This window comes from Phalacrocorax aristotelis, chromosome 14 (assembly GCF_949628215.1).
Source record: "Phalacrocorax aristotelis chromosome 14, bGulAri2.1, whole genome shotgun sequence".
Classification (NCBI taxonomy): Eukaryota; Metazoa; Chordata; class Aves; order Suliformes; family Phalacrocoracidae; genus Phalacrocorax; species Phalacrocorax aristotelis.
This window is the reverse complement of record NC_134289.1, coordinates 13812684-13825081: the sequence shown is the minus strand read 5'-3', so window position 1 is coordinate 13825081 and position 12398 is coordinate 13812684. Positions and strand designations below refer to the sequence as shown.

General features: G+C 43.6%; 1 protein-coding gene across 8 annotated transcripts in view; it reads left to right on the top strand.

The window, feature by feature from the left end:
* The window catches only part of ZMIZ1 (zinc finger MIZ-type containing 1), a 358035-nt gene that overhangs the window by 322426 nt on the left and 23211 nt on the right, over positions 1 to 12398 (top strand). For 4 of the 8 annotated variants that reach the window (XM_075109304.1, XM_075109299.1, XM_075109300.1 and 1 more), the window contains 6 exons: positions 1473 to 1690; positions 3112 to 3310; positions 4344 to 4634; positions 6222 to 6404; positions 8684 to 8858; positions 10134 to 10320. In XM_075109304.1, coding sequence (XP_074965405.1) covers positions 1473 to 1690; positions 3112 to 3310; positions 4344 to 4634; positions 6222 to 6404; positions 8684 to 8858; positions 10134 to 10320 — 1253 coding nt within the window. The remainder of the gene's footprint in view (positions 1 to 1472; positions 1691 to 3111; positions 3311 to 4343; positions 4635 to 6221; positions 6405 to 8683; positions 8859 to 10133; positions 10321 to 12398) is intronic. The other 4 variants (XM_075109305.1, XM_075109302.1, XM_075109303.1 and 1 more) reach the window with 3 other exon arrangements.

The following is a 12398-nucleotide window of genomic DNA, read 5'->3' as shown; positions in this document are numbered from 1 at the left end:
TCTTTAATGAGTTCAAATGGTACATAAATCTAACTTGTCTTTTCGACCTTGTGCAAATCAAGTGATAATAGGTCCCATACAAAATTTTCTGCCTTTTTTAAAAACTATTTTAATTTTGGTCAGTAATTGAAAAACAAAATTGTTATATGATCAAGCCATTTGAAAAAGAAACAATTCAGGGGCGAAGTCATATAGATGCTCATATGGCAGTTATTTAAGTGCTGGTTGTGCCAAAGTCTTTCTTCAAAAAATAAAGAGAGGAAGCAGTTACAGGATCTATAACATCATTTATTACTGTTGATTTCTTTTTAACACCTTAAAGGAAAGGTATCCCATCTGGGAGAGAAACACCTGAATAAACAGGTCGGTCTATACAATGGCCAGAAAATGGAAATATAGTTCTTGTAAAAACCCTTCACATCTAAAAAGGCAAAAGGAAAGAAAAAAACCAAAAAGACTCAGAGTTTTGTTCTATCGTAAGAAAACCATAATGTAACTTGGACTTCTCATGATGCTTCAGAGGAATGTGCAATAAAAGGAAAAACGTGCCTTGGTAAAAAGAAGAAATTGCTTCTTCAGAATCACTGCAAGGGAAGGGTGGAACTCTGAAACGTGGAAGGTGGCTGTAGCTGTTTGGAACAGGCTGAAATGAATGGCAGGGTTTCCCGTAAGCCTTCATGCTCCCCGAGGGAAAGGAATGAGCCGGGCTCACCAATTCCCTTTCATAAATTGCCAGAGCTGATGACTTGGTCTTCTGCAAAAATCATGACCGTTAAATTTCTTCCCAAGCAGGAGATAGATCTCCATGCAGGTGATCTGTGAACAGCCATACTTACATCTCAACAGAGATCATAGCAATTTTGGTTCAGCTGGGGATGGGGGGGGAAGCTTCAAACAAGCAAACCAAGTCCTTTTAAAGACAGAACAGAGGGCTCCTTTCTAAGAAGCACTGGTAACAACCGACAGACTTGTGTACACTTTAGAGGGAGTTAGATTCAAGAACGAGTTACGCCACTGAAATATATTCTTTCACAGAATTTGCATCTGTAGTACCCTTCACAGTATGCCAATGAGACTGAATATATGCAAGTTATTTCAAAGTCCTGCATTTAAAAAAAAAAAAAAAAAGGGAAAAGCACATACCTTCTTTTAATGGGATGAATTTCCTACAGAGCATGGCTCTAGCAGGTAGTTATTTTAACTGTCTTCATAAGCGTGTTAGTTTGGGTTCCATCTAGTAAAAACTCTCCTGGGAAGGATGACTAGAGATCAGAAACGCTTGTTTGTTTGGAAATGGCAAAAGAAAAGAAGAAACCACAAGGAACGTAAACCTAGATATGAGCAAGGTGTATGTTCATTAGGGTTCAGAGTTCAGGGTGGATATATTGTAATTTATTGATTGCAGCAAATCAACGTCATTGGCTTGACGTAGTTCAAGGTACAGCCCCTTATTCTCATGTTTCTACTCACAGGTGCTGGGAAATCCAATGGCAAATGCTAATAACCCTATGAACCCAGCAGGAAATCCCATGGCTTCTGGGATGACTACCAGCAACCCTGGAATCAATTCCCCTCAGTTTGCTGGACAGCAGCAACAATTTTCAGCCAAGGCAGGCTCCACTCAGCCGTACATACAGCAGGGCATGTATGGGCGACCCAATTATCCTGGAAGTGGAGGCTTTGGTGGCAGGTAAGATTTACTTGAGCGAGGTGGAAAATGGATGCAAATAGTCAATGAAGCTTGGTTTAGTGACCTGGCAGAAGTGTCACGGGCTTATTTTAATTATATAATAAGTCTTAGTGGCTGTTTTATGCTGGTTAACTGAAGTGCATACTGCTTTTACAGCTTTGGAAATCAGCTACCCAAACTGAATGAAATTCATCACAGTAAATGGAAATGGCTTAGGTCAATCAATTAGCTCTAATAAACCCCCAAAATAAAGTTTTAATTAAGAGAGATTGTTAAACAGACCACAGGCTTAGGAATGATTAACATTTAATAAGGCCAGGATGTGAAAGGTATTGATGGGATAATTTCTACATGCGTATGGAGGAATAAGCTTGAGTATTAGGCAAAGTAGGTTCCTATGCAATGGGATGTTTCCGCCCAAAGACTTACTCCGCAGCAGGAATTCAAAAAGAATTGGGGGTGAAGATGTTTGTTAAAAGAGATGATCAAGCTGCGTATTTATTTCAGGGAATTAAATGCTGCATTGGTGAAAAAAGCCAAAACCAATAGCCTGGGTTTTGTCACATTTTGACTTTCGGCGTCTATGCTTTGTAAACAAGGGTGGTAAGTGTGCTTATCTGAAGCCACTATTTATGGTCCCTCTGCAAAGCCTGCTGAAAAGGTTGTCAGCATAGTCGGTCTGGTGTGAGGAGTATAAGCCTGGGACTCGGCGAACTTGCCTCTCCTTTCATCTCTGCCACTGACCTACTGAGTGACCTTGAACAAGTCAGAAAGTTTCTTTAGTTTTGTATTAACATCTCTAAAATGGGCACCGTATACTGGCCCATATTTATAAAGATAGTTGATGTCTTGAAGTGGGAGAGGCATAGTTTAGCTTAATTTAGCTTAGGTTCAGTAGGAGAGCTGGGTAGGAACTGCGGAATACATTGTGTGAGATCCAGCAGAGCCGATTGCATTGGGCCTCTCCTGGCCTTTCTGCTGAGGTTCAGGGAGGAACGCTTTTACAACTTCGGGAACACTTGGCACGTTTCACCACTGAGGCAGATGTACGCGCCGTAGTGGAGGAAGCGCTCTGTTCGCGCGCTGTGTGTGCAGTCTGCCCCCACACTGTTGGGAAATGGAGCGTGCATTCGGGATTTCAGTTCAACTTCACGGTAAGCCACAGAGCTGCAAAGCAGTTCGCTGCCCCCGAAACAACTGGCGGCGGTGCCTTGCAATCCCAGTGACAGCCCTGTGACTGCTGCACCTGAGCAACACTTGTACCTCGTGCACATAACTAATTCCCCGTCCTGCTGGCTTTTATTGGGCATTGATACGTGGTTTTGGAACAGTTCCAGCTGAGGATCACACCAGCGTTCAAATCAGAATCCACCAGGCATGTCTCAATTCTCTCTTTCTTTCTTTCTTCTCTTCCCTGTTAGTTACCCTGGAGGCCCAAATACCCCTGCGGGAATGGGGATCCCCCCCCACACGAGGCCGCCAGCTGATTTCACCCAGCCAGCTGCAGCTGCTGCCGCTGCTGCCGTTGCGGCTGCAGCTGCTACAGCAACAGCTACAGCTACAGCCACTGTGGCAGCCCTTCAGGAAACGCAGAATAAGGACATGAACCAGTATGGACCGGTAAGAGAGTAACCCTTATGTCTTCATACCTGCCTGATCTGGGCCATTACAGGGAACCGGGCTGTCCTTCCTACTCCCCTGTTTATTAGGGTGCCTACTGTACTTTTTTTTCCCTTTTTTTTTTTTTTTGTGCATGGGCATGGTTATAAACGCTTTAGAGAAACTGCTGGAATGTGTGTATGTAGGTATGAGTCGGTCTCCCGTGTTTTTCCCAATAAATCTTGCCTACGTGTATTTTGTAGTTTGGAGATTGCCCCTTAAAAGAATTGAAGATTACCTAAAGTTACGGCTGCATCTGATGTGATATATTATTGCTGCCTTTGCCAGCCCTGTGAACCTCTAAATTTGAGTACCCGGTGAAACGTTCCAGGTGAAATGTTCCAGCATCTTGGAATAGTTTTTGTACCGCTCGGGTAATTGTTTATTTTGCCAACTACAGTTGGTTGTTTGGGTTTTTCCCCCCCATCAAACAAGAAAACAACAGAAGATAAGAGATTTGCTTTTTATTAACCTTGTCTATGAGGACAGCTATGCGAGACGTACATTTCTGGTGATCCATAGCCTCCAGCATGTCATGACTTTGTGTAATATTTTTTTCTTAAAATAAACAAGGATTTGATCAATTCTGTTTTTTTCCTCCTTAGCTTTTCTGTCTCTCTGAGTTTTGAAGTGTATGGGCCCATATGCCAGGCGATGTAAAGAAGCACAGTGTCTTAGAAATTGTAGTGTTGTGCTGTATTTACACAGCCAACTTCCTGACCTGTTACCTTGCAGTAGCAGAGTAGCCAATTTAAACGATTTAATTGCTCACCTTAGATTTACGTCTGTCTGTCTCTCTTATGCCTTCTACAATTCCAACTGAATTTATTATAAATAACCTCACCGCCCATCAGATGTTGGAGAACATTGAAAGAAAATGCGACATAAATCCTCCCCTTCTTCCCTCCCCCAAAAGCATGTTCGTCTCCCTCCTCCCATTTTAAATGCATGTCGCATTTTATTCTTTTTTTTTTTTCTTCTTCTTCCGTTGAAGGTTTGTTCCTCTTTCCAGATGGGTCCAACTCAGGCTTACAACAACCAGTTTATGAACCAGCCTGGTCCTCGTGGCCCTGCTTCTATGCCAGGCAACATGAACCCAGCAAGCATGGGAGCCGGAATGACACCTTCCAGCATGAGTGGGCCACCCATGGGCATGAACCAGCCTCGGCCTCCTGGAATGAGTCCCTTCAGCACCCATGGGCAGAGGATGCCTCAGCAAGCCTACCCAGGCCCACGCCCCCAGTCTTTGCCTATACAGGGCATAAAGAGACCGTACCCAGGAGAGGTAATAAATGCTATTTTGCCTACGCTGTTATTTTGACCCAAAGTTGCAACGTGCTGGGTGATGTGTGGCGTGCATCCCTGTACGATAGGTACATCTTTGTTCTAGCCTTGGTAGGAACACCGCCGTTGAAATACGAATGGCAGCAGCTCTTCCTTTTTAGCTTCTAAAGTATTCAGGCTGGCCCTCGCTGTGTTAGTCAAGATGACAGTCATTACAACCAAGAAAGGCCCAAAACTGGCTGAGCCCTCAAAATGTCACTTTGAGATTCTCATGCTAGATGGTGAATTCATAGACCAGAAGCAGACTTCTTTCACAGGAGTGGATTTATTTAACGTGACAACTTCAAAGAGATGCCGAAGGTGAAATACTTCATTTGAGCCCAATACATATGTGATCTGCATTTTCTTGGATGGTTTTATTGTTCTAAAGAAATACAGGGCATATGTTGTATAAACACCAATAGTAATAACATTTATTTTAAAGACCAATTGCTTTCCAAACTTCTTGAGGCTTGATTTTCATAGGCACTGAGATGAATATAAATCATGTTGAACTCAAATCCCTCTGTGTCAGCATTTATCTAGCATAAGTTTATTTGGAGTGTGGTATTTCTGTCTAAGTTCCCATGCTCTTGTATGAGATCTGAGTGGCTTTGTAGACAGAATTGCGTCGCCATTGACTTGTATTATGACCTTGGGCAAAACACTTAGGGTCAAAATTTTGAAGAAATTTAGACAACCAGAGATGTAAACAGACAAGCTTTTGGATTTTTAACAAGCACCAATGCATACTACTATTCAAATTGATGTGAATCGGGCAGTAGATGCTTTTCAGAATCTCACCAACTCTCTCTCAGCATCCATACGCACTTAAATGTCTTTAGAAGTCTAGCCACCAGTTACTAGCTTCGGAGATCATTTCCTGTAAAAATCCTATATTAAACTGAGGCTACAACAGCTGTAACTCCACATGTAGAGCTCTGCATATTATGATATTGCCCTGACTGTAATAATGGTGGCAAGAGTTTGTAGAAAATATATTAGAAAGAGTACCGTGGTCTGCAGAAAATATAGCAAACGTAGCGGCTGTTTTGAGCAAACAGACACGGACAACACATCTTCTATTCTCTGTCCATTGCAGGGTGTTTGGTTTTTTTAATGTTACTTTTTGCGCTTTCATTCTCCATCTGGAAAAGGAGCCCCAGGAATGGGGCAGGGAGCACTTGCAGAAACACAGAGATTTTGTGACTGTTGCATCTGGTTGTAATTCTGCTTTCTTCAAACATGGTACCCTTTGACAGCCCTGGAAGGCTGAGAGTGTGTGTGTGTGTGTGCACATGTGTTAAGGTACATGGTTATTCTTCTCCCACTTTGGTTTGCAGGACTTCATGCTTTTGAGTGAGTTTTCACTTCCAGCCATTAGAGCCCTGGTTAGGCGTGAGTGGCACTAAGTTGAGGAGTATTCACCTGGAGGGTTTCTTTTTCGTTTTGATTCGATTCCACTATTGAATATATGCTAATAATCAATTCAAGACAGCTGCTTGCATGAACCAGATCTTTGTCTTCTTTCATCTCTGTCATGAAATAGCCAAATTACGGAAACCAGCAGTATGGACCAAATAGCCAGTTTCCAAACCAGCCTGGTCAGTACCCCACTCCCAACCCTCCAAGACCCCTCACGTCTCCCAACTATCCTGGACAGAGGATGCCAAGCCAGCAAAACACAGGGCAGTACCCTCCTCCAACGGTCAACATGGGGCAGTATTACAAGGTAAGAATTTTCAGATTATCTTGTGTTCTGGTAGACATTTATGAATGAAGTCACGTTAAGGGCTTCATAGATACCTGCTTTTATGTAATTAAAGGGAGAAAAAAAGTACAGTGGTTTCACTCGTGTTTTGGATATCACAGAATCACGTCAGTCAGCCAAGTTGCGTTGTAACTTCAGAGCAGTTCATAAAGAAAATTGAATGCTGCTGCAGCTCATTAGAGGCCTTTACAAGAAAATACTGGTTTCGCTTTAAATACAGCATGTAAAAAGAAGTACCTGATGGGATTCAGGTGTAATATTTTCACCTATTCCTGGCACCCTGCAAGAGTACAGCTGTGGAAATTTGTAATAAACAAGTTCCACGTTGCAGCATTCTGATTTCAGACCTACAGTGGTCACTGTCAGATTAATCCAGCCCAAATTTAAAGCTGTTCCAGCTGTAGAATTCATCTTTGAACTGAAGTTTGCATGACTTTCTCTGACCTCTCCCTCCCCCTTTTCTCTTCCTTTTCCTTATGTGCTGCTTGTTTTGGGCAAGAATTAAAATTGTTAAAATGTTGCCTAAAACCTCTTTTATGGATCCGTCTTGAGCACTTAGTATTATTCAAACTGAGTTTGTACTGAGGGCCCGCTGAAGTCTGATGCCTTTGAAGTGCACACGCAGGTGATCTTTTGCACACAGGTACTCCAGTGAGTATAAAAATGGGAAGGACCTGCTCTTAAAGCATCACCTGTTGAACTCTCTGGACTATGTTCTGATTTTGAATGTAGGCTAAAAGCATCTAAGATGCACATTGGTCTTGAACTGGAATTGTGCTGGTGTGATTTGCACAGAAAAAAACATTGAAAAAAGGGGAGGGAAACCCTTTACAATAGGGTTCTACGTGCAGCCAAGCTGTCCACTGTGGTACCCAAAGGAATGCCTGTTGCACTGTGGCAGCTTTTGCAGTGTGCCGCCAGGAAGGACCCCAGGAGGAGACAGATCCTCAACTACTGTAATTCCAGTGCAGTCACTTAGGCTAAAATAACAGCAGATCTCTGTGAAGTTTTAAAGTGACAGATCTTTTTAATACATTTTACATGTGTTTATTTTAGATGGGGTTTAACTTTTTTGTTTACAGGATAGTTCTAACAGGGAATCTGTGGTCTGTCCAATGCATCTCCTATTTTGTTGTTTTCAAATATCAACCGCTCTGGAAACAGTTAGAAAATAAGAGACCTTGTTAACAAGGGAGATTATCCTGGCTAGGGGGAAAGTTCCAGCTTGCCACAGACCAGACCTAAACCTTTGGATGGTAGTGATTGCAGAGAAAGTAACTATGTGATAAAGAAAAAGCAAAGGTGGTTGGAAATGTAAATGCTTAAGACTTCAGAATGCAGCGCTCTTATACACGTTACAGTATCCTAGGCCAGCAGCGCAGCATTTAGATACAGAATTAGATATGAAGTCCTGATACTTTGGCTGCCTCTAAAGATTTTCGTCTTCTGACACTCTGGTGTGTGTGCTTATGGTACATGAGCTATTACAAGAAAGTGCCGCGCAACTGCAGTTTTGTTTAATGTCAGCTTCCTTCGCATCATCGTTACTGGTTTATTCTGTTAACTGTGCAACCGTCCTCTTAATTACAAGAAACAAAACTAATGGTGTTTTAATGCTATAGCTGCTATTTATACTTAGCTCTCCCTTTTCTCTTAGTTTGTCTTATTCAGCAGCAAACTAAGAACTGAATCAAACTGTAGGTACACAGAACAAAAAACATCCCCTGACCCCCAGAGCTTTCATTCTGAGTAGATGAGTTGGACAGGGTGGAAGAAAGGATAAATGGAAGTAAAAGGGACACAGACATTCTAATTGCTGTGCCTTTGGATTTTGTTGTTCGTGTAGGCTTTTGTGCAGTGGGGCTATTTGGGAGAAAGCCAAAGAGAGAGAAAAAGGTCTGGGTGGGTTGGGGAAGTGTGGAAAAACTGCAGGGAATGGCTCGTTGGTTTTGGAAAGAGAACATTCAGAGGAATGTGATAAGCCTCTTGGCAGCCTTGCTTGTATCTGCTCATTGCCTGAATTAAGCTGGCTGGTCTGGTGGTTTCAGTTCCTGCTTTGCTCTCCTACTCTGCCTCTTCCCGAAGGCCTCATGGGGTGACCTGTGGTTTCTTGTCCTTCCGGAGACAGAGGCCTCCCTACCTTCTTTGTAGTCTTTGGTGTTTGATAGCAGTGCAGTTCACGAGGCTTATCATTCTTCTTTTCAGACTGCAATAACAATGTGATGTTATTTATTTTCTAGCCATCAAGGCCTGTACCTGTGGCAAATTACCCTCATTCACCTGTTCCAGGAAACCCCACGCCACCTATGACTCCAGGGAGCAATATTCCTCCATACCTGTCACCTAACCAGGATGTCAAACCACCATTCCCACCTGACATTAAACCAAATATCAATGCTTTACCACCACCTCCAAGTGAGTAGCAAACAGAATGCCCCACAGTCATTTATTGTCCCTCTGTTCCCTGCCATGTACGTTTCAGAGTCTGACTGCTGCTCTGGGAGAGGCTTGGATTGCTAAGATGTGCTTAGGTGGCATGCACGGTGCAGGCTGACCGGAGCCAGTGGGTAGGAAGGAGAAAGATTGCTATCCCCTCCTAAATCAGAGCATCAGAAAAGTTCTTTCGGGTTAAACTTACAAGGATTTTACTCCTGAAGTATTCCTTTGGTACACTTTCTGAGGATAAAACACTTGATTTTGGGTTGCGCTGTGTGCGCCTGGTAGGCTTGTTTATTGTATGAACTTCCACTGTGGTCTGTTTTGTTCAAGGGCAGAGCCGTTCATTGAACATCACTGCAGAATAGAGAAAGTGTGAATATTCATAGTGGTGTCTCTATTGTGATCCATACAGCCTTCTTAAGAATATTCAGTAGAGTGCCAAAAATTGATATATGTTCCTTTCAAAGCCACTCAACGTCACAGCTGCATTTGGCTGGGAACGGGGCAGGAATAACAAGATCTCTCTGGCCGTATGCTTGCGCAAGATATTTGAAGTTTTGAAGTGACTGATGAACGATAGGAGGTATCATTTACCAGGGAACTGGGAGAACCCTTATGATTTCTGTAAAATAACTGCTGGTGCATTAGCACTCGGCAGCTGGTGTTTGGAGTTCAGGATAGCTGACAAATGCAGCAGAAGAATGTGACCTGCAGTATTATTCGGCCAAGAACACAGCGTTTAAAGACATTTGGACTTCATAGATTAGCTGTAAGTTACCACAAAACCTTGTTTTATGAGATCAGAGAGTAACTGAATACCAGTGTCTTTGGTCATTGGATAGTTTCAGCTGATGAAACTGTTGGGAGTGATTGGGTAGCGTTGATCACAGGTCAGAGCAGGGAAAATAAGCATTATCACCCTTTGCCATAATTAAGAGATTTCTTGCCAGTCTTCTGCCAACAGAGTGAGCCTGGACACAGACCTATTCAGTAATAAAAAACAGGAATTCATGCCGTGCCTGGTTTCTGTTTGTGGCTGGAATGCTGAGCTCCTGATGTTAAGTGTGGGAGAGTAGACTTGGGTTTGCCATCGCTATCAGTTTGAGCCCTGTCAGTTGTATCAGTTAGATGATGTAATTACTTGTGATTTCTTTTTCATGTGTATGAACCCGCTAAGTTAGACCCAGTAGCAGATCACTGTGCCATTTGTTACTATTCTGTATAAATATACACATTATTATTGCACTGCAGATGCTAAAGGGAAAGTTCACACTTTCTCTCCCTCTTCGATCCCAGCCAACCACAATGATGAGCTGCGTCTGACGTTTCCCGTGAGAGACGGGGTTGTACTGGAGCCCTTCCGGCTGGAACACAACCTGGCAGTCAGTAACCACGTCTTTCACTTACGGCCCACTGTTCATCAGACGCTGATGTGGAGGTAAGCTCAGCCTTGCTGCAAGGCAGTCTCGCACCCGCTGACGGAGGAGTGGCAGGTCAGGTGAACTTAATTTAGGTTTTCTCATTAATTTCACCTCAGAAATTGTGGTCTGGGTAGGAAAAATGCCCTTTAAACTCACAGATACTCTCACCTGTCCACTTTCCAGTGACAGCGTGTTCTAAAATGCTTCCCGATCTGTGTTGCACCTCCTTGCTGATAGCACACGGCATGCAGTGCTTGACAAATCACTGCAACTGTTCCATCCTTTCTGCTCTGGGTGGGACGGTGTGGGACACGCATGACCGGCACCAGTATAGGCTTCCGTTTGGGAGACACTGATGCCCTGCGTCCTGTGAAATGTTAGTTGCAGGAGTTGTTGTTGTTCAGTTGTAACATGCAGGGCTCTTAGAGTTTATGCTTAAATTAAATGGCGCAGAATATCTGATAATGAAAAATAACACACTAACGGAGGACCTGATTTAGAGGCTTGGTAGAATCGTACAGAAAGACAAGTGCTTAAATCCTCCAAACTTTAGAAGGTAAATTGCTACATTCTCCCTCTCCTATGACTCCACAAGTAAGGACAGGTCAGAAATACCAGAGCATAGCTTGCCATGTACAGAGGCTTCTGGTTTTCGCTTCCAGCGAGTACTAATTTCCAGCACAGAAGAAGGGTCTTCCTAGGTGGTACTTGCCTGCTTTTAATGTAGATCTGCGTAAGTGATTGCAGGTTATGTCCTGATTCCACCATGCTCAGGGAAGGGCTTTAGATCAAATGACAGCCAGAGCCTTAATTTTTTTAATTTGTATATTCTCAAAACCATGGAATAATTTTGTCTCCTCGTTCTGTTTTTCTCAGAAGGCATCCCAGGGTTTATCCTGGCTGCTGATTGCCTTGTTTGAGCCTATCTCTGTGCAGAGGAGGCTGGTTAGGTGCTCGAGATCTCATGTGGAGGTTGTTTCACAGGTGTAGCAGCTGAGATGGTAAAACGCAGCCTCTTAAGCACATTTTCCATTACACCTGCTTCACTTTTTGTTTCTCCCTGAGTCTGGACCACACACGCCCTGACCTCAAGGGCAGTGATAACTTGTAGCCTCAGCATTTTTCCTTTTGAGGATCATCTTTCCATTCACCGTAATTCTCTTGAGACCTCTCTTTTCATGGTGTGGAGGGCGCGAGGTGGGCCGAGAGGTGTGCCGTTCCCAGCCCCAGGGACGGACTCTGGCTCTAAAGCTGAGGCTTGATGCGGGATGCAGGAGTCCTCGCTGCCACGGTGCCCCCTACCCTGAGGCAGCCTGAGGCTCGGAAAGCAGGGAGATTGCAGGTGGGCCAAATCCAATAATTAACACCTAACTTTGAGGTCAGTTATTGCTTACTTGCATTTCATTATCGTGGAGTACTCGCAGCAGAGGGAGTTTTGGCAGTTATTTGCTGGTTCTTATTAATAAGTAATCACTACTGGGGATTGTGCTGGCTCATTCAGTAGATTTATAGTGCTGCACTGAGGCATGAGGCTGTTTCTTAATATCTGTTCTTTCGTTCTTCCTTAGCTCACCAAACACATAGCCTTTATTTAAACTTATTTTAATGACGAGTCATAGGTAAACTGTGCTCAGGTCTGTTGTTTTGAAAAGCTTGTTAATAGCGGGGAGAACGGATGGTCCTGTAATGAAGTCATTTCGCATTTAACTCAGGGCTGGATGAATTCCAGAAAAGTGAATTTGTCACATGTGTGGATGGATTTCGGTTTTATAGAAAATGGTGGAATTGAGCCAATTCTTAATATTTGTCTGCCAGTTAAAATATTCGGCAAAACCCCTCACGTGTACACGCACAATGAGTAGCAACGTAACTGGTTTTCTCCCCACTGGGAACTTTTCGTGGTTACGAGAAACAGAAAGGCTGAAGGCAGGGGAAAATGCCGCCTTGAAGCTGGTTCAGTCTTAGCACTGCTCAGTTATTAATAGCGTCCCGCAGTGGAGACGCTGCGTGCTGAGAGCATGAGGAGACCTCTCCTGAGCTCTGCGTCCGCTCCGTGCCACTCGGCAGGCTGCTCAGAGCCCTCGGGGGCACGCTT